The sequence below is a fragment of the Cupressus sempervirens genome, chromosome 1 (assembly GCF_028749045.1).
Source record: "Cupressus sempervirens isolate cs-2001-9-10 chromosome 1, ASM2874904v1, whole genome shotgun sequence".
In the NCBI taxonomy this organism is placed as follows: Eukaryota; Viridiplantae; Streptophyta; class Pinopsida; order Cupressales; family Cupressaceae; genus Cupressus; species Cupressus sempervirens.
In genome coordinates this window covers 253,949,272-253,972,469 of record NC_143118.1, presented here as the reverse complement: position 1 = coordinate 253,972,469, position 23,198 = coordinate 253,949,272, and the positions used below count along the sequence as shown (strand labels likewise).

The 23,198-nt window shown below is 33.2% G+C and overlaps 2 protein-coding genes and 1 pseudogene across 2 annotated transcripts; 1 reads left to right on the top strand and 2 right to left on the bottom strand.

Moving 5' to 3' along the window:
- Positions 1-2,004: 2,004 nt before the first annotated feature.
- LOC149577105 (uncharacterized) lies at positions 2,005-3,088 on the top strand (annotated as a pseudogene).
- A 6,340-nt stretch (positions 3,089-9,428) lies between these two features.
- Positions 9,429-10,303, bottom strand: LOC149577104 (36.4 kDa proline-rich protein-like). Its single transcript, XM_089827179.1, has one exon. It carries the CDS (start codon positions 10,235-10,237, stop codon positions 9,809-9,811), a length of 429 nt encoding a protein of 142 aa, XP_089683305.1. The 5' UTR covers positions 10,238-10,303; the 3' UTR covers positions 9,429-9,808.
- A 6,387-nt stretch (positions 10,304-16,690) lies between these two features.
- On the bottom strand, positions 16,691-17,221 carry LOC149577103 (uncharacterized). Its single transcript, XM_089795761.1, has one exon. It carries the CDS (start codon positions 17,219-17,221, stop codon positions 16,691-16,693), a length of 531 nt encoding a protein of 176 aa, XP_089651887.1.
- Between the last annotated feature and the right edge of the window lie 5,977 nt (positions 17,222-23,198).

The following is a 23,198-nucleotide window of genomic DNA, read 5'->3' as shown; positions in this document are numbered from 1 at the left end:
AGTCAAAAGTTCTCATAGGTTAATGGAAGGAACCAAAATAAATATTGGGTAGAAGTAAGGAGTTGGGTCTCAATCCCATGGAAGTCTGCAGATTGAGATCGTACTCCTTTAGAAATAGGTACCCATTTTAGGCTCGAGCATCTGATCCTAAATTTAAAAATGAGAACCCATTTTTTTTAAGTGGGTACACATTTTTTATTTTCAAATAAAAAAATGTATTTTCTAGAATTGGGTACCCGTTTCTAAAAATTTTAATTTTTTTTTTAACAGATTTTGTATGTCGATTTGACATTTTCAAAATGGGTACCTATTTTTTGAATTTCAAATAACATGTACTCGTTTCTTACAACATTGGGAGGGATTTTTTTTCCCACCTCGGATTTTGGTTTGGGATAGGCTTGGTGAGACCAAGCCTATGCCTTGACCTCTCAAGATTTTGCTAAGGCATTGAATTGACAAATTCACTCCTTGCCATAATTTTTAGAGGGTCTTCCCGATCAAATTTTTTTATGAAACAAAACCCCATTAGAGCTCTCACTTTCTTGATTTTAGAAATATAAATTTTATATTGCTATGATTTTATTTACTATTTTCATAATATTTTTTAATGAAAGGTGGTACCTAAATGTAAAATAGTGAAGTTCACTAAAACATTAATAACTTTTTTATTTTATAATTTTTCTTAAATTAATTTATATCTCATCAATCTATATACAATTCTTTTGAGGTTAAAAGAAATATTTTTTTAAAAAGTGAAATTTTGCTCAAATTATGGTGTTTGTACATGAGAGGTTTTAAAATTTACCTTTATAGCCAATTAATAATTAATAATAATAAATTATTCAATAAAAAATTATGAAAAAATATTGTCATCAATCTTAGGTGTATTATGTAACTCCCTTTAAATGGATTTACAAAAAATCATTTATTTGTGTCAAATTACAGTGTCAGTACACAAGTGTGGTATGGTCCTAAAATAAGCATTTTAACAAAGTAGTTTTTGAAGATCCATACCAAAAACAAAATCTATCATATGGGTACACAAATAAATTACATATTCAAAAACTAGATTCTAAACACTAAAAATTTTATTCCTAAAGTTTTCTTAAATTCTATTTCTAAGTGCCTCAAATTTTGACATCAATTGACAAAAAATTCAAAAATAGGAAAAACACTTCCACTTTTTGCCCAAAAGTGAAACTCAACTTCTTGCACTTACCCTATTTTCAACTTGACAATTAATCATTAACCTCTAAAAAGGTTAAGATTAATTGTCAAAACATGTATTTCACTTTGAAAACTTAACCATTAACCTATCCATCAAAAGGTTTAGATAAGTTTGCAAAATTAACCTTTTTAAAGGTTAAGGTTTGGGGGTCAAAACATGTATTTCGAACCAAATCATTAAACATTAACCTTTTTTAAAAAGAAGTTAATTTTTGAGTCCAAAATGTATATTTAAAAGATAGTTGTCAACCTACCTCCTTGCCCATTTTAAAAATGTTAAAAATTAAGAGGTTAATTAACCTCCATGAAATTTGTTCTAAATGTTCATGCCAAATGTAAAGAAGCAATGGCTGCAATGGCAATGTTGGGGAATAAATAAAGAATGTTGAATAATAGAGAGAAATATGATTGATAGGCCCATAGCCAATCTGACCATAAACAAGGCATGTAATTTTTTTAACAAAGATTTTTTGTTTTTCTCTCCCAACTTGGAGTATTCAGAATGGCGGTGGATATAGAAATGAAGAGGGATTTGGATATTCTATTGAGGAGTGATGTTTTCAAGGAAAAATTGGATGGTGTAGAAGATGGGAAGAGGTTTTTCTTATAAAGGATGTGTTTGCCAGGTTATAGAATTGAAATACAGAGAAGAAAGATAAGGCGGTAGGGCCTTTGATAACACTTATCAAACAAGGTTTTGGAGAGCACCAGCAATCTTGCAAAGAAGAAGGCTGAAAAAGCTCTTCATTCTTTGACTGTGGATAATTCTATGAATTCATGGAAGTTTGTGCAAATGGATGGGTTTCTGACCTTGTTAATGTGTGTCACTCTATAGACCCGAAGTTGCAAGTGATTGGGATTAGAATCCTGTCAAATTTGTGGACAAAGAGGTTTGCCATGGGTTAGGAATTTTCTACAAGATTTTCTATGATGGGGGATTGTTTGGACTTCAAAAGGGGTATTCTTGCCTTTTTTGGAGGTTACAATGAAAACTTAGTGGCTCTTGATGACATCTACTAGTTGGAAATAGAGATGGACAATAGAAAAATGATAGGAAGAGCAAAAGCCAGAGAATTTTTCTTTGAGGAAAGAGTTGAAAAGAAGAATGCAAGAGCACCAAAACTCATCAAATGATCTTGAAAAGGAGAGGGATACACTTAAACGTGAAATGAAGCCTAGACTAATCATACTAGCACCTTCTCCCAATTATTTCAATGTAGGTCCAGATAACTTTTCACTTCAATTCAAGCCTCCTGAAGAGAAGATTTTTGAAGCAAAGATAATTAATGCTTTTCATTATGGATATACTATTGAATCCAATATTGATGGAAAGCCATTACGAGGTATAGTGTTCTCATATAAGCTAGGATTTTCTCATGTTGTTCATGCTTATCTCAACAAAAAACAACATGCCTCAGAAGCTGGTGCAGTGAAATTGAGTGAAACACAAAAGCCTAAATTAAAGAATGCTTGTGTTGTTAAGCAATCTGTGAGGAGATCAGAGGGACAAGAACACACAACTATACATGTAGAATCTATGGAAAAAGGGAATCCTATGGAGCCACTCACCTCACCATCAAATCAACCTGTGGCTCCATCAGATATGTACCAACAATACATGAAACCAATGCCTGTGCACTTGCCATCAACTATTCAACATGATAAAAAATACTATATGGTTGTAGGCTCTACAAATTCACATTGAACACAAGATGTGGCCTCTGAGACACCATCCAATCAAGGAGAGATATATGCTAGAAAAACACTTCTTGCACCAGTAAATTAGGAAAATCAATTAGGATTGGTTCAGGAGATTGTATGCCAGGGTGATCATGAACAACCACCTAATACAGTATCTTAAGTCCTAGAACATATACACAGACCTTGAAGCCACAATAAGGCTTTATAAATGCCTTATACCTCATGTGATGTGATGTTTTCATCTTCTATCTCTCTAATCAATGAACTTTATCATTTTGGGTTAATTTTGTAGAGGTTAACTAACCTCACCCAAATCACGTATTTGGGAAGTAGTTATTAACCACAAAGGGGTAGTTGTTAACCTCAGTGTCTATATAAGGAGTCATTTTTTTCTTTGTAAAGGGGAGACTTTTCTTTGGATTTTAGAAAAAAGGGAGCACTATGCTAAAATTTTGGTTTGAAGATGATATTTGAAAGTATGTAAAAATTTTGTCTTTGTGATAACAAATTCCTTTCAGGTTTTTGGTGCAAGAAAATAAAGGAACGTGCAATTTGAGTTCTCCTCTTCCAAATCTAAATTGTTAGAAATGTTGATTCTCTTTGTAGGGAGCATTCTCATGGTATGGTGTAGATGTCTATGAATCTTTGGATCAACATTGTGCTGCTAATAATTCTCAAGCATAGATCTTGATTTCTATTATTAATAGTTTATGTTAATACAAGAAAGCTATGAAGTCATGTGGGTACATTTGTCATCATGACCTTTCTCATCTTTTAAATTTTGATTTCACTTTTATTTGAAAAACTTCAAAATTATATCATTAGAGGGAGTTGCCCCTCTAAACATACAAGAATGCTACATACCAAGGGCCTATCCAACTATTGTGAATGGTTTGCCACATACACTCCATTGGGCCACTTTTATTGTGACAAATCTATTTACCAACACATATTAACATATTCATCCTTTTCCAATTTTTTTCATACTCTCTTTCCAAGATTTTCCAATATGTTTACCAAAATAAATGTAATTCCAACCTTTTATGGTTCTACATAAAATAGGGATTCTAGTAGAACTTGCATTTCAAAAAAAAAAATTAGAGCTTGTGTCATGTAATTCTCACATGAATCAATTCGTCAACATGCCTAAAGAAAGATATTTCAAATGAGATCGAAACTAATTCAGTATAAACATGGAAAACTAGTTTATTTTGTAACTAATTACTTCAAATACAATAAGATCAATTGACACTTACTTAACCTTTGGCTGATATTTCAGCCATTTTATACTCTAGGGTCAGGCCTCATCCCTCTTGACTTCTATCTATGTACTTCAAAAAAAAATATTAAGAATTGCAAATTTAACTATTTCAAAGATCTGATACATTGGACATAGATACGATTTACTAAAAACTTCCACAATCAGGTCTCTGTAAGACCAAGCAAAGGTAACACTCTTCCATTCAAAACAACAATGTTGGATTCAAAAAATAAAACCAATATTTTCCAAATCTTGAAATCAGTACAAACTCAATGCATGAAACCTAATTTTGAAAATGTCTGGTCAAGAAGTACACTATAATTACTTTGAACAAAACCCAATTATCAACTATCTTTAAAAATTATTGTACTAAAATGAATCATTCAAAGAACATGGAGAAAATTTTAAAACATAGAGGTTCAATTGAACTTGTCCTTCACTTTTGGAAGATAAATATATAATTGTCACATTTAACTCTAAAAAGAAATTATAAAACTACATATTCATTCTCATCAAGATATGCATAGTTTAATTTACTCTTAGTTATCTCATTAGTTAAATTGTTCTAATTAATTTATTATTAGAACTTCAAATTATAAAGATACCAAGGTAAATAAATTTTTCATTTTATTTGTTTTTAATTAGTTCTAGAAGAACTTTTTCATTTTTTTAAAAGGAAAATGGAGAAAATCACTAGTAAATATGTGATGAGCCAATTAGAGAAAATTATTCAAATAAAATAAAGTGAAAACATAAGCCTCTATCTATATAGGAGAGACTAATAATACTTTTCTATAATGATGATTCCCACCTAAACACATACCAAAATAACTATCAGAGGAAAAGCTAAAGTATACTAATACATTCTACAAAGAGTGAACATACAACCCACACAAGAAATGAATCATGTAACCTCAATCATACTTTTAATTCAATGAATCATCGATTTGCATAAAATAAAATAAAGTTTTTCTTTCCAATATTGAATATCAATTTCAAATGTGAAAGGAAAGGTTTAGTAAAATGTAATGATAGACAGGAAAAAAAATTAAATTGTTCTCAAGATTTCAAAAGATTGTGAGTACAATAGAACCAAAAAAATCCCACGTTGCAATTATCGTTTTGTTTGTAAAAAAATTTGTCACTTAGAAAATATGTGATTTAGCCCAATGAAGTGTGTGAAAAACCAATTTCTCCAACAGTTGGATAGGCCCTTGATATCCAACCTTCCTTTGTGTTTAGAGGGGCAACTCCCTCATAAGATAAAATTTTGATTTTTAAATAAAGATGATTATAACTTAGAATATAGAAAGGAAACTATTGATGATGAATGCACCATTCAACTTCAATGTTTCCATAAAATTTATGTAAACTGCTAATAAAGACAAACAAGAACTATGCTTGAGAGCTATCATTGACACAATGTTATTTGATTTTTCAATAAAATATATTCAAACTTAATGGTCAAAAAGAAAGCTACTGACGACAAATGTACCAAATGACTTCACAACTTTCCTGAATATCTTAAATTGCTAATAGGAACAATCAAGAACTACATTTGAATGCTAGCATTAGGTTAGTGATGATTTGATCATTCACTTACATCTACACCATATCATGAAAACATTAATTACAACAAGAATCAACACCCAAATAGTTTAGACTTTGAATAAAAGAGAATACAAAATGCATGTTCCTTTATTCCCTTGCACCAAGAACATAAAAATAAACTTTGATTACAAAGACAAACTCTGTACACACTTTCCAAAAATTGTCTTATCACCAAAGCTCAAACATAAGTATTCCCTTATTTCAAAATCCAAAAAAGGTCCCTATCACATTAAGGTTGGAGAATTTATAACTATTATAGAATAAGCAACCATTTAGGTTTGTAACTACATCAAAAGTTGGAGTTTAGATATTTGAAATGCATATTACAACTAGCTCTAACCTTTTTACAAATTCAAGGTAAAATATTTTAACTTATGAGTTAAAAGTGACATTTCTAGAACTTAAAATATACATTTTTAAAGATGTTCATGTGATTGGTTTTGTTGACGTAGCCTTCTATCTTCATATGCTTCTTCTTTGTTTATCATCATTTCACTAGCATAGCACACGTGTTCCTTAATAATTTTGGATTCTTTTGAAAGTTTGAAATCATAAGGTGACCATTCCATTTCTTAGCTTTCTAGACCATTTAAGCTTGATACATGGATATTTTTGTTGATGAGATCAACCTCTTAGAAATCATAGACAACACTCTCTCCTTGGATTGTGAAGGATCCTAATTATGTTGGAAGAGTTAGAGGAATCACTCTGCTTTACATCCATCTCAAGAAGGAGCAAATGAATTTGGATACAATCATAATGTGCATCATCTTGATCATTAATTATTTCACCTTTCATGGGCATGGGAAATATTTGAGAAAGAAATGCACTTAATGAGTTTCCACCATGACTCGAATTCAATAAAACATTTTTTCAACTTCTATTTGACATGACCATGATATTTAGATATCTTTGCATACTTGTTGAATTTGTGCATCCATGTCTTACAAAAATTTGGTCAAATTATTTCAAGTAAGTAGATTGTGATAGTAGTGAATTATTCTTTGATGTGTCTACTTAGCTACTCCAATGCTTCTCACTATGAATATATCTCACCTAGAGATAAAATACACAAAATTTGATAATATATGTAACGTTCTCATTATCTAAATCATCAAGACTTCTTTCACCATTATATAGTTTATCAAAGAAATTATAAACTTTTTCTATGCTACACAACGAATAGATGACAAACTCCACGTGTGATGTGCACATCTATATTTGCATCCACATCTTCAAATTCAATTTTCAAAAAAACTCTTGTGTCACCCTATGTGCATTGTATTTGTGGAGAAACATATCCACTTGGCACGCAAGATATAGAATAATATCCAGTCAAAGTAGCAGATACTTTTGGAGGATCTAATTTGGAATGTACTACATGTTGCACATGCTACAATCATATTATCGAATGCAATGACATCTCCATGAGGCATTCTTTCAAACACATTTTATCCATCCTCTGCATTCCATATTTCACCCGATGACAACACTCAAACCATCGCATTTTTGCGTTGGCCTGCAAGGAATTTGAAAAACTTTATTTATGTCTCTGAATTTTGCCTACCTATCAACAAGGAGATCTTGATACCAAGAATATTTTAAACCCATTCGTGCTTTATTTAAATTACAAACTTGTGCAACTATTCCATTCCATGCATTCATTCGCTAATCTTTGTGGAGGTGGCGGTTTGCATAGTGGATAGAGGCATTCGATCAAACAGTTTGCATGCTTTGCATATTCACACATAAGAAAAATATTCATAGTGCTTGGCATTTGAAGCGAGGATCTATGAAGCTTCCATCACTGCAGGCCTTCGCACCTTGTATACTATAGACTCTTTCTCCAATGCTACCAAGCATACTAAGAGTTATTGGCTTTACAACCATTAATCATCATATATGTTTTCATTTACAGGTTATTAACTTGACTGCAATAGAGTATTGCTCTCTACTAGATTTTGAAATATCTTCCCGTATGTATTTTTGACTCTATTCAAAACTCCCACTTAAAAAAATATATTGACTATGGTTTTAGAGTGGTATTGAGAATTTGTCATAAACAATGCTTCCTTGTGATGGCATTTTGTGATACATTGTCTCAATTTTCCATTATTACAAATCTAAATTTGTGACCAATTAAATGAACTTCCTGTGCATGTTCTTGAATGCCTTTTTATAAATTTGATTTCTTTGTAGTGAGGTTCTTCATTTGACACACAGGAGATGACACATTTGGGATCTTAGTCAAATAGTTTGTATCTCCTTTTCTCTTTGCTCTATTTGGGAACCAACATTTCATTTCATTGACTATCGGGCTCACAATTTTCATTTGGATCTTCTGGTTTAATGCAATGCTAAAGAACTACCTTGGATTTCCTTTTGCATGATTTGACATCTACAAACACATTCCTATGTACACTTTGAATTGACAACTAATCCTTAGTGATTCTTTAGTGAGATTCATTTTTATATCTGACACCTGTATTTGATTGAGAGAATAATGTCAACAGTTCACATGCTTTGTTTATGCTTTCATCTGTAGCTTTCTTTGCGTCAAGACATTCAAACAAAAATTTGTTGTTCCACTTGGTTCTTGTTCAAACAATGTTGTGATTGTAAGGAGGGGCTTTGATGTTTTATCAAACACTCAAATGCTTTGATAGCATTGCTCTACATATCCTGCCAAGAACTCCCTTTTGCATTATTAACTAAATAAGAAGTTAATAACTATATTCAACATGTGTGCTTTAAGAAAAGCCACAAACTCGAACCTCTTTTTAGAAGTTTGAGTATGTAGAGGGAGGTAGTACATAGAGAGAGATGGTTTTGGTATGAGGAGAGAGAAACACTCCTAGTATGTGAAGAGAGAAAAGTTTTAGTACGTGGAGAGAGAAAAGTACGTAGTTCCTCGCATAAAAACTCAACTTCGTTCTAAACCTGCTTAGGCATTTATCAAGGTAACACCTTTTTAATTACTAGTTAAATTCCCTGCATCAAAACAAACTATACTATAGCATATTAAGGTATGCGTGTGTATGGTTAGAAGCTCAACAATTATTTGTAAATGAAAAATTCAAAGTTGAAATGCGGTTGCTACATATCTCAAAATTTTAAAGATTTAGTTGCTCAAACTGATGGAAGGAAGTACCACAAAATCCAAATAGGTTATTCTTATCTTATGTATAACTAAATAACATTAATAATAATTTGAGATCAATTTGAGATTAATGACATTAAAAATATCGCAATTAGTTATTGTTGACAGTTTGTTATCATTTAATATAAACTTTAAATATCTCTAATATAGTATTAAATTATATATTGAAGAATTTCACATAAATTGTTCCACGGATTGGAGTGGTTCAATTCAGCATAGGTAGGACTTAGAAACTCCAACTTACCCGAAAATAGGTAGGGTGTGGAGTTGTATTAGGAAGACATCCAAAGTAAAAATTATAAATTTCTTGGATTTACCTAATACTTGGGTTTAGCTCACTTCAACTGGGACTTACACACTCCAAATTAGTCCAAATTAGAAAGGGTATGAAATTGTATTATGGAGACATTTCATGTAAAAGAAAAAGAGTTGAACCCATAATTACATAGATCTTGTTTCTCAGGTCCCTTAACATGTAACTTTAATATTTTATTAATATATAAAAGACTATTCATTAAAAAAATATTTAACAATTTAATCAATAACTGATTAATAGTATTTACTACTAACCAACACATCCGCCTATGCATGAAGCATGGTTCTTGTGAAATTTTTTGAGCAGTTTTATTCCCTTGTTTCTACCGACCAAACTTATTCTCACACTGGTTGAGTGAGTTTACAAACGACATGTTGTCATCAGTTCATCTCCTCAACCTAACAACTAATAATAGGTAAATGAATGATGCCAAAATACAAAACATCTTAGGACACAAATACTGAATGCAATCCAATCCTATCCAATGCTAGATCTAATAAAAAGAATGGGAGAAATTGCAGAGTTGGGATGACTAGTTAAGAGGTGGACACTTGAATCCGGGAGGAGGGTTGAGGCCGCATTGCACAAAGAGCTCAAGAGTAATGGGAAGGATAATATTGACGTTGAGAAGCTTAGCCCTAATGGTTGTGCACAGACAAAGGGCAGCCTCCAATTCCAAAACTCCTTGCAAAACAGGGCAGCATGTATTCACAGCTGGATCTCCAAGCCCAACATGAACCAATCCTCCCAACACATCCACACAAGCTCCCAACTTCAATGCGTTCAGAGGACAACTCCCACTCCCACTTCCCCCACTCCCTCCATTTCCCCCACTTGGAGGAGATGAATGAGCTTTGGGAGACGGGGGACACTTTGTTCCTTCCACCAGAAAACCAATATTGCTTGCAAAGCATATCATGACCATCACCACCACTGCTGCACCCTTTCTCATTTTCATCATATTCAATGAAAAGAATGAAAAGGAACTTTTAGGGCCTTCTGTTTCTGAGAATGCAGGAAAACTACTTGTAGCCTAGACTTAGAGGAAGAATGTACTTATTAGGGTTTACACATTAGGGTTTTATAGGCATGAGGTCTTCTTCTGCAATCATTAAATTTTGTGCACCCGTGAATAATTACGCAATCTCATGCAACATTGCATGTGATAAAGCTTCTGGCCAGCCTGTTCTTGTTCCATCCACTATGACAGTGCTGACATACCGAGGCAAAATATTGTCATTCACTGCCATTTTCGTTCTGTAAAGTTTCATGATTCATGCATTATGAGCATATGGTCGTTTTTCAGCTTCATGTTTAGCACACATCTGTCAAGTGGCATTTCAGTAGAAAACAATGAGATTTGTGTGATTGATGACAATAAAAATAATGGTATCAATGCTTACCATAAGTAGATATTCTATGGTAGCATGCACTAAAAGAGAACTTCATGGCTTTATACTTTATTGGGAGGATTTGGTGTAACGTAAGCCATCTTAACGGTTGCTTGAACCAAAGGCTTTTGTCATATCATCTTTTGTATTTTATTTTATCTTCTATATTTTAGTTTTCAATCGAATCAACACATCTTTTTTCTAATAACAAATTTAAATATTTTTTAAGAAAGTCTTCTAGACATGTTATTCGGTTTATTCATCTTTATCTTTATAACTTGATTACATGTTCTGTTTATATTTTCGTTTGGAAACCATGCATTACAGATTTTGACCTGTTGAAATAGTCCTTCTGAATTTAGTACTTTTCTTAAATACAGTGATCACTTTTTTGTTAAAAAAACATGTTGCATAAGATTGTTGTATTACAGAAGACGAGAATGTACGATAAGAACTATTAAGCACGACAAATATACTTCTGCAATTTTTAAGCAATGTGATTTAGCTCTCATGTTGGGTAACGTTAATAGCAATATTTTGTAAAACTATAAATAGTTGTGTATAAGTGTCTAGTTAATCTTGAGTTTTAGAAAGTAACAATTTTAATTATTGCAATACCAATGGTTCATTTCTAGTGGACATCTATTGGATATTGTCAGTGTTTAGTCGATACAGCTCACTGCAATGTCCAGGCGGGGACTACAGAGTCCTCCACGTAGTTTGGAAATAGAGACAAAACTAACAAGCTGTGAACAGCTTTTATTTCTTTTCAACTGGTCAAGTCATTCATAGGTTGCCATGTCCTCAACTTGGGCAAGCCGCAATAAATAATGATTTTTATGTATTGTTTTCAGCAGAACATGTAACGAATTTCTTGTGTTTTGTTCAAAATTTCCTAATAGCCCTTTTAAAAACAGTGTTACTTACGTCATATGGGATCTTCCAAATGTTCTTTCAGCGACAAAATTTCTATTATTATTCGTCTCATGATATTTAAACGAGGAGTTGGGTCGATTTTCTTATGGATAAATCTGAGGGTTTTAATTGGTTTAAAGAATATAATGATTTCTTGAAACATTAAGGTGTTTAGATTATTTCTTCATTACTCCTAATGGTATAAGTTCTTATTGTCTGAGCTACACTAAACAGAAAAGAGAGATGGAAGAAGTAAAGTGAAAAATGTAATTAGAGGACTGAAAAGAGTGATGAGAGGTATAAGAGGAGCGGTAAGAGCAAGAAGAAAAAAAGAGGAGGAAGATTCTTCACCTTGTTCAATCATTTTTCCAAATACAAGGTAGGTTTTTAACTAGTTTTATTTTTACCTTCTAATTTAAATTTGTAAATTCAAATTTTATTTATTTTTTTCACTATCGTTTCAAGTTTCAATGATTTTCTTTAATTTCATTTTCTATATCAGACTATATGGTGCATCTTTAGGGAACTTCGAAGAATCATTACCATTATGACAATTTTTTTTTCCCTTGAGTGAAGAATGAAAAGTTTTTAATTTAGTTTTATAATTTAAATTTTTTGATAAAGTTAAAAAAAGAAAGGGCTTAAACTCCAACAAAAAATATAAAATCATTAAGGAAGCTTGAGAAGAAATCACAGGCAATAACCTTTAAAAAATAGATAATGTCTAAAATATTTAGCAAATTAACATTAGCAACTACTAGGAACTAAACTAAATACAACCCAAAAAAATTAAAAATAAACTAAACATTAGGAATTTCAACTTCTTTCCATTTTTTGTTAATCCCATCAAGAGTGTCCAAGAAAAATGACTTCCATGTTTGTTGCTCAATGATAGGTTCATCTATCATCATACTAGGTCCCTCATTTGACTACTTGATGGTAATGATTTGGCTCTCCTCTAACTTATTTCTTTTAGACTTTTGGTTCTCTAACTCTCACTATCAAGTTGAAAGAGGCAATCATTTTGTCCATCATATCTCTATTGAATTTGACAAAATCAACTAGTTATTATACTTTTCATTTTGGTTTCCTTTTGCCATCACAATGCTTTAATCAATTATATCTCCCCTGAGTATTATGGGGTGAATTTTTTTAATTCATTAAAGATATTGTCCTCTATTATACCCTACTTATGTAGATATTCATCTAGCTGCTATGAAATATCTTAGGAACATTCATATCCATTTTAGTGTTTGAAAAATTGCCAGATTTATGTTCTAGCTCTATTATTGGCTCCATCCTATGATTTTTTTTTTTTGAAGTGTCTAGTTGGGAACTAACCAATTGAAAGTAGATTTTTTCTTGTTAAAAGGGATACAAATCTTTTCCACCTTTCCCACAATGAGAAATAGCTAGATGAGAACTTGTAAATAATAGGGCTTTTCTGGTGAAGCATGTGGAAATTGAGAGGAACCTAACTAGTTACCTTTTACTCTTGATAGAAGAGATTGGTTTAGAGTTGGGGCCCATAGTATTTTAGATAAAAATTCATATGACTAAGTAGATTCAAATTTCAATGCAATGGGAGGATTTTGAATCTTCAAAAACAAAAACAATATTCATTCCTAGAGTCTTTATTTTAGCTTTATGAAGAGGATTAATGCTAGTAGAGCTAGTGGAGGGTGGGTAGGTGGGAGTGTTAGAAATATTAGAGGAGTGGCTGAGAGGGGAGGGGTGAATCAATTACCAATAAAATAATTTTGAATCTCATAGATGTCAATACAAACATCTTATTAACTCAAATCCTTGCACAACTCTTCTAGAACTAGATATTAACTATAGCTCAGTTAATAAAGCAATCTTCAGATATTAATGTGCATTTAGCTTTAGTAACTTAGTTGTAAAAAGATAAAGTAGTAAGAAAATAACAAGAACAAATGAGACACCAAGATTTAACATGGAAACCCAATTTGGAAAAAACACCAATGCAACTAGTTACTACTTTTCACTCTTTTGAAGTGAAACCTATTAGGAGCCGACCCTATTATAGGTTACAAGACACACTATTAGGTGTGACCTTGTTAAAGGATTTGATTCACCATGTTAGGAGTGGCCTTGTTAGAGGTCTTTAAGACACTTCAATCTAGAAATGCCACCTTGTTAGAGGATTTACAAGAATGACCATTAAGTCAACTCTATTTTGAGGTTTGTTCTCTACTACAATTGTTAGAGAGTAACAATTATTTTCTTGATTAATGAAGAGCCTAAATTTTAGATTTACATCATTGTTTTAGTTTATCTTCTAGATCCTTCCTGATCAGATTATTCTTTGTAGCTCCATCGATGTTTTTCTCTTAAGTAGATATCCTTTATTATTTGTATCTTATCTTCATCTTCAACTTCCTATTGCAATCCAAAACTTGATTTTCATATATATAAAACCCAATGTCAAGTTGACTTAAATGCACTTACAAATAAATAATTAACCTCCACTAAGTTGGCTTGCATAAATAAAATTATTCTATTGTAGATCGAGTGACACTAAAACTAGTTCACTCAGTTACCACTTAGTTCCTTCATAACTAACCTTACTCAGTTTATAATCAACCCCTTTGGTAACTGGCATGAATAGGTTTACACAAGAATCCTTCAATGACCAACCAAGCTCATTTAACACTTAATCGCTAAACTTGGTTTATTCTAAACTTCTACTCCATTGATATTCAAGTCTTTTGAGTTCGATTACTACTACCACTATTCTCTTAGAATGTAGTATTTGTGTAACATGAATTTGATAATATATAGTTAGGTAATTATTTTCAAAAATATCCCTCTTTGGCATTGATGGAAACACAATATGTCATAAGAAAATGAGACTTAGAGAAATCAAAATGATTTATAATATTTAATAAAATCCTTATTCTCCTTTCAATTATTCATCCATGAGAACTCCTAAGATTCTTCCTTTGACATCTTATCTTTAGACTCCATCTGATCAGGTTTTGCCTCTTGCTGATATACAAGTTTCTTCACCAGATTCATGAAATCAATCTTCCTCAATTCTTTTGATATGAACATGACATATTTAATATGTCTCTCTTTGACATCAAGTGCCAAAGAATTTATACAATTAATTTATAATGTACATTATGTACTGATTCATATGCAGTGAGCTCTAAATTCTTTGCATCAACTTGATAGATCTCCAATGTTGTCAGATTGATTCATCACTAATCTATACTCTAGTGAGCATCAGATAGTGGAATTGCCCCTAGCTTTCCTTAGAGACACAAAAAATCAAGCTTAGGTAATGGTTTGGTAAAGATGTCCACAACTTCCTCTATTGTGTTTATATATTCTTGGGTAAAAGTACAAAGTTATGTCACCTTTTAGGCTAACTTATTAGAACAACTAAATTTGAGTATTTTTATCTAAAACTCTTTTTTTTTCAAACATATGATTTTGATAAATTTATTCTAGCTAATTTATATATGGTCTCACACTTTTCAAATTTGAAACATTTATTAAATGCATATTTTATAGCTGTTGGTATATGATTACTAAAGAAATACAATTATTTTAGAAAACTAACATTTCAAGAAATCTTACTATTTTTTATGATGTTTTCTAATAACATATAAACACCATTTTATAGAGCTCAAAGTCAAGAATATTATTATATAGTGTTCATAATGTTTTAATTAAATATATTATTTCATAATTAAAATTTTTTATAAGTACACATTTTAACACTAGAGAAGATTTTGATTTTGAGAAAGAAAAAATAATAAAACCAAATCAATAAAAATTAAAAATTATATGACATTCTAGAGGAGAGAGTCTTGTTTTAGGATTTATAGGTTCTCTTTTGGTTGGAATAAAATTATTTTGAAAAATGTGGTCAGAGATGAAAACTATCAATTTGAATAAGTTGAAGTTTGAATCATTATAAAAGAGAAAATATAGTTCTAAAGAAAACTTTTATTTTTGATTTTTCTATCTACATATGTTATCTATTACATAATATGAGATCAAAGGGAATTAAGTTTATTTGTATGTAGTTTTATGGTGGGAACTAGACCCCTGATTTCTAGCATTTTTCAGCAACTAAATAGTTATCATTAAAAAATAGGAAAATATATCATTTCTTATTCCAAATAATTATTAAAAATAATAATCCTAAACATCATCCATTTCTACATATTTCATTAGTTTACTTCATTTTCAAATTGTTTTATGTCATTGAAGGTGAACAATTATACTTTTGTTAACCATTTCCTTTGTAAAAGGGTGACATAGGTTTGTTCTTTTACCCTCCTATCTAACATCTTTACCTTGAAAAAAATTCTCTCAGGTTATTATACTTGATTGCAATGTGATTTGTCTTATAGTGCATCACTAAATTTTTGGATATGTTGATTGCACTTGTGTTATCATAGTAGATAACCACTGGATCCTTAACTTCTTCCTTTATTCTTGACAACACTTGCTTGATCCAGAATATGTTAGAAAAATTACTTGTTGTAACAACATATTCTACCTCTATATTATATTGAGAGATCCAATTCTACTTCATATTGGTCCATGATACTAGCCTCTTTCCAAGAAACAACGCTCCTCCATTGGTGCTCTTTCTATCATCAACACTTCTAGCCCAGTCTACATTAGTAAAAACTTTTAACTCTGGGTTTCCTCCTTCCTTGTACCATAGCCCATAGTCTTGAGTGCCTTTTAGATATCTCATAATTCTTGACTACCATCATATGATTTTCTCTAGAATTTCTAGAAAGTTTTGCAACTATACCAACTTCTAATGCAACATCAAGTCTTGTGTGAACAACGTATTGAACTTCCCAATCATAGATTTGTAGGTAGTCTAGTTTACCTCTTTTGAATGATCATCCTTAGATAATTTATGTCCAGTACACATAGGTTTTCCAACTAGTTTGGAATCTTCCATTCTAAAGGTCTTCAATATCTCCTTGATATATTTTGATTGAGTAAGGTAGATTCCATGTCCTTCATTTGATGAAATTGAAAAAGAGGGGGTAAAAATTTATTCAACCAAAATCAAAGTACAAAGCAAAGGCACATGGCCCACAACAACACTATGTCTTCATGTCATCCAATAATAGCTTCTCAACAATCCCACTAGACATAGCAGTTAACTCATCCCTTCCACTAATATTCCATCCATCCATGCTCTCTAAAGCCCACTTTTCCAAACAATTAGTCACTTTGTTCCATTCTCTAGGGATATAATGAAAGGAAACAGAGTCCAAGGACTTACAAAGACTTAAAGTCTGTTTGACCAAAGTAGCTAATTGCCAACTAACATTCTCTAAGCTTTGACTATTCAACATGTCCACAATAATCTGAGAATCAGACTCACAGATGATCCTCTTCCAACCTAAAGAACAACCTTTCTCAACCACATTCTTAATAGCAAGAACCTCCATGAGATTATTAGAGTATTGACCCTTATAGATAGAAAAGAGAAAAACCATACCTCCATCCTTGTCTCTACCTATGCTCCCAATACCAGCATGAACAGGGTTCCCACGAGAAGAGACATCCATATTAATCTTCAAAGTCCCAGCTGGGGGGGAGCCCATCCTGAAAAACTCATTGCTTGTCATGGCACAATATTTTTCCAAGGTTGACACCCCATCTACTATCTCCCAAATTCAAATTTTGCACAATAGCATAATCACCAGGATCAATATCTTCAGACATATCACACTTAGCAAAAATGGTCTCCTAGATCCTACTAAGAATAATCCTCCAAAGATGCAAAATTTCTAACTTGGAGTTACAAAAAATTCTACAATTTCACTCTAACCAGAGGTTCTAGAGAATGAGAGACGACCTGACAATCCATGCAACCCGCAAGAAAGAATTATTTTTCGGTGGTCTACCCAAACTCTCCCAAAAGTCAATTAAAGAGGACATATGAATACAACTATACTGCCAAGCCTCCCACCATCTGTGCCATATTTCTCCTAAATAAGGGCAAAGAAAAAACAAGTGAGAAGTACATTCCTCATTGTCTGAACATAGGAAGCAAATAGGAGGACCCTGAAAATTGTGTTTGCGAAGATTCTCCCAAGTGAGGCACTTGTTCTGAGCCAACAACCATAAGAAGAAATTACATTTCAGCCAAGAAAGGTAAAACCAAACCTTCTTCCATCAACTCACCTCATTTGAACCATGACATTTCCTGTCAAGCATAGCATAACCTTGAGCCACAGTAAACTTGCCTTTAGGGCTAGGACTCCAAGCCAAGATATCCTGCTCATGAAGAGAACTGCAAAACCTTCTTTCCAAAGCTTTAGTAAGAATGGTATGATCCTCATTAGAGCCACCCATGAGCCACTTCTAAAGGTCCTTCCAACAAGTCACCTCCACCTGACCCAGATGCTTGACCATCTTAAAGTGCTCCACCTCAAACCATCTAGCATTAGTAAAAATGTGGCAAAGAGTCTGAAGCTAGGGGAAGCTAGAAAGAATGGCAGGATGGCCATCCCAAGAATCTTGCCAAAACAAGGCATTAGAGCCACTATTACAAATCCAGAAGAGGCCAACCTTAATAAGTTGTGCCCCCTTCTTAAGAGTGTCCCAAATGCAGGAACCTTTACCCACCAAAGTAAGCCTAGGTACATCAGGGCAATCGACACCGAAGAAATACTTGTGGGCAAAAATTTTGGCCCAATCATGATCTTGACATTTACACCATCTCTAATACAGCTTGGTAGCCAAAGTAGTGACAACAAGAGCCATCGCCCTAAAACCAAGGCCCCCAACATGCTTCGGCCTACACATAGAGTCCCACTTAACAAGGCTCCATTTCAAGGAAAGAAGGCTGCCTGACCAAAGAAATTGCCTAGATAAAGCATCAAAATCCCTCACAAAGTTGGAAGGTGGACCCTGAACACAACATCTATAAATTGGGAGAGACTGCACCATAGACTTAAGCAAAACCACTCACCCAGCTAAAGACAACCATCCATAAGTCTAGTGACTAACCTTACTTTGGAACTTATCCAAAATCCCCTACCAATAATCTCTTCACTAAGAACCGAAGACCAAAGGAACCCCAAGGTACATCAGAGGAAGAGATCCAATTTGAAATCTAAGAATCCTTGCAATCATGTTCTGAATAAGTTGAGGAGTTTTAAAGAAATAAATAGAAGACTTATCATCATTAATACACTGCCCTGAGGCTTTTAAATAGATATCCAAACCTGGCCTAAAATTCTCTGCCTCATTGATTCTAGCCATGCCCATAAGCCTAGTGTCATCCACAAACTGAACATGAGAGTGGGAGGGAAGATTATTATTCCAGCTCCAACCTTGGATAAGACCTTGCCTCAATTGTGATTTTAAAAATCTGCTAAGACCCTCCACCATGATGATAAATAAATAGGGAGATAAAGGATCTCCTTGCCAAAATCCCCGCCCCAAATAATTTAAACGGTTCCCCACTAATGAGAACTAAGAAACAGGAAGAGTTCACACAACTTAGAACCCATTCCACCCACTCCTCCTCAAAAACAAAGGCCAAAAGAATTTTCTATAAGAACTCCCAACTCACCGATCATAAGCTTTAGCCATGTTGAGTTTAATAAACATAGCTTTCTCCTTGGATGTTGCCATAGAGTGAATCGCCTCCATTGCTATCACAACCCCATCCAAAATATGTTTACCTTCAACAAAAGCACCCTACTTAGCTAAGATCAAAGAACCCAGGAGTGGTTTGAGCCTCTTGGCGATCAACTTGGTAATAATCTTATAGACAACATTGCATAACGCTATAGGCCTAAAATGGTCCAACCGATTAGCCTGTTCCTTATTAGGTATAAGAGCCAAGAAAGTAGAATTCGAAGACTTCAACATCTATTTATTTCTATGAGATTCTTGTACCACTTCAAGGAGATCAAACTTTATTATTTCCTTGAATTCTTGGAAAAATTCAATCGGAAAGCCATCAAGACCAGGGCCCTTGCCTTTTTTCATATTAAAAACAACTTTCTCCAACTTTGATAACTAGATAGAGCTCAAGATGGCCTCATTCATCTCTACAATGACCAAGAGGGGGATACAGTCCAAAATGGTACACTCCTCAGTCTCAACAGGAAGAACTTCCCTAGTAAAAAGATTGGAAAAATAATTAATAGGTTCCCCATAAATTTCTCCATAGGATGAGATCCGGTCCCCATCAGAAGAGACAAGAGAAGGGATAGAATTACCCTGTCCCCAAGCCTTCACTGAGTTATGCAAGAAAGAAATGTTCCTATCCCCTTCCTGAAGCCAATCAACATGGTATTTTTGCTTCCAAAAAATCTCCTCCTGGAGCTCCCATTCCTCCAATCCCTTTAGAGCCAATGACTCTACTTTAGTCAAATTAGATGTCAATCCTTGATCTCTAATCTTATGGGTAATATCATCCAGCTTGGTCTAAGCAACAACCTTCTAAGCATGGAGGTTCCCAAAATGATGTTTATTCCATCTCTTCAACCTATACTTCACATGTTGGAGCCTCTTACTAAAACTATATATTGTCATTCCATGGGCAAGCTTCCCTTCATACCACCAGTCCACCATAAGGTCAGGTAAAGACAAGTCTCCGAGCCACATCAACTAAAATTTGAAGGAAGGATATTTGGTGACACTATATGAGGTGATGGATAGCTTGATGGGCCAGTGGTCAGAGCCCCTCCAGTCAAGAATTTCAGAATTGGTGATCCATTTGTTGTTCATCCAATAGCAAGAAACCAAAAATCTATCAAGCCTTTCCGAAATAGCCTCACCCCCACATCTTTGATTATTCCATGTAAATAAAACATTGGTTGAATTCACATCAATGAGATTCAAGGAGCCAATTATATCCCTAATTAAATTTGAAGATAGATCTAGCCTAGCTAGCCCACTACGTTTTTCCTCCAGACTCATTATAGCATTAAAGTCCCTAGCCATAATCCATGGGAGAAAAGGGTCTAGAGACTAGATGAATCTGATATGACCTGATAAATGTGATTTACCTAAAAAATTAGTAGGAGCATATATATTGGATAAAAGACACCTCTCTCCAGTCTCAAAAACTAGAAGCAACCATAGAGATGGAGAACTGACTAGAGATCCACGACAATGGGGAAACTTTTCTAGGATCCTAGAAGGAAGCCATCCCCCCCCCCCCCCCCCCCAAACTATTCAAGGCACCTACTCCCTACCAAGAGCCCTAGGGCTAGATATGTGAATCAGAATTTTCCAATCCCTCCACTGTAACCTTAGTTTCTTGTATAAAAATCACATTCGGAGATTGCAACTCAAGTAATCTAAGAACAACCTTTTTTTTTGGGGATGTTGTTCAACCCCCTTACATTCCATGACAACAAAATCATTTATGAGAGTGAGAGAAATAAGAATCAATGGGTTTCACAAACCCAGACTCAACCAAATTTTCACCCATTATTTTCATCTTCTCTTCATCAATCTTCCTACCACTCTTTGATGGTTTGTCAACAGACCCTTTTTGGAAGACTTTTGCTGTATGCCTAAGAAAAGAGGAGCCTTATTCCCCTTTGCAAAATCTGGAACCCCCTTGGGCCTAGTGGGGGTCCTTCATTTGATCAACTTACAAACCAAGAAAGAATTGCATTTCTCCAAACATTGAATTTTCAAATTCTTTCCTCATTTCTTCAGAGAATAATTTACATAAGTCATCGTGACCTCTAAATAATATATCATCCACAAATATTTCTACTAGAAATATTTTATTTTGTGGTCCCTTAATATACAGACTACTATTATCATTAATTCTCTAAAAACCAATCGTTACTAGGTATCCATGTAGTCTCTCATTCCATGCTCTAGGAGTTTGTTTCAAACCATACAAATTTTTTTGTAACATACGGACCATGTCTTTTTTATTTGGATCAATGAAATACTCAAGATGATTAATGCAAAATTCTTCCTCTAGAATTTCATTCAAGAAAGTTGATTTTACATCCATTTGATACACATTGACTCTTTTAAATGCATCATATGAAAGCAGTGTTTTAACCCCTTCAAGTCTAGCAACAGGATCAAATGTTTCTCCATAGTCTATACCTTCTTCTTGATCATATCCTTTACACACTAGCCTTGCCTTATTCCTTGATACTTCACCATTTTCATTCAATTTGTTTGTAAATACCCACTTCGTACATATTACATTTTTGTCCTTAGATATAGGAACAAGAGTCCAAGTATTGATCATTTCAATTTTCTCAATCCCTGCATTCATTTCCTCTATCAAACTTTCATTATTCAATGCATCTTTAACAATTCTAGTTTCAAATTTAATAAGAAGCCATGTACCTTTTAGTTTATTCCTTGTCATTGTTTATCCTATTTGATCTCCAATTATTTGTTTAGGTGCATGATGTGTTTTGATATATCTAGCAAGTATAGGTTCCTTTATTCTAGATTATAGTCTTCTTTAACTTTGTTCACCATGATCAAACTTTTTGTGAAACTCTAAACTCTACTCGAGTCCCACTATCTAAGACTCGATTTTCTCTTCTATTGGCTGCAATTCAGTCTATATTGATTGTTGCTCAATTTTCTTAGGTTGTAACTTAGATTTCACTATAGACTTTCATGACTTTTGTTGTGTTGATTCCTGGACTGATATAATCTATTGCTACCTAATCATACTTTCTTGTACCTTTGGTAAAGTGTCAAGTTCAAGGAAATTTTTTTTTTTGTAATCTTTATGTACCTTGCTACTTTGTGCTTCACTATTTCCTACAAACTTATCAATTTTTACATGTGCACTTTCTATAACCTTGTGAGTAGCAAGATTCAAACATCTATATGGTTTTCTCTTGTTAGAATAGCCTAGAAATATGCCTTCACCACATTTTGCATTCAATTTTCCTTTCCTTGTCTCTTTCAAGATATAACATTTGCTTCCAAATACTTTGAAATAATAGACATTATGTTTATAGCTATATCATAGTTCATAAGGTGTATGATCTGTACCTTTCTTCACTTTAACTTGATTCAAGGTATGAACTCTTGTGCTGATTTCTTCTTTCCAACATTTGGATGCAACATTTTTCTCTATCATTAGTGCTCTCGCACAATCCATAGTGGATCTATTCCTTCTTTCGGCTATGTCATTCCATTGAGGTGTACCGAGTGAAAATACCTATCTTTTATTCCTCTTTCATTTTATAATTCATTGAATTCATTAGAGATGAAATCTCCTCCTTTATTTGACCTTAGAAATTTAAAATTCTTTCATGTTTCTTTTTCAACTCTAGCTAGATACCACTTGAACTTTTGAAAAGCTTTAGATTTTTCCTCTAAGCACATTACTATCATCATCCTAGAATAATTATCAATAAAAAATGAAATATTTATCTGCAATATCGCTTTTGATGCCTATTGGTCAACAAAGATCTGTATGAACTCATTCCAAGACATCTTCAATCTAGTAATTCTTAAACTTGAAGCAAGTTTTATGCATCTTTCCAATCTGACATTGTTTGCACATAGCCATTTCAAGTTTTTCCAAATTTAGAGTACCTCTTACTCTTATGTTCTTACTTATAGTAACTAAATTGTCAA

What these genes read in the sequence shown, in the direction of transcription:
- LOC149577104 (XM_089827179.1), bottom strand. Translation starts at nt 10,237, where the DNA reads ATGATGAAAATGAGAAAGGGTGCAGCAGTGGTGGTGATGGTCATGATA.
- LOC149577103 (XM_089795761.1), bottom strand. Translation starts at nt 17,221, where the DNA reads ATGACAAGCAATGAGTTTTTCAGGATGGGCTCCCCCCCAGCTGGGACT.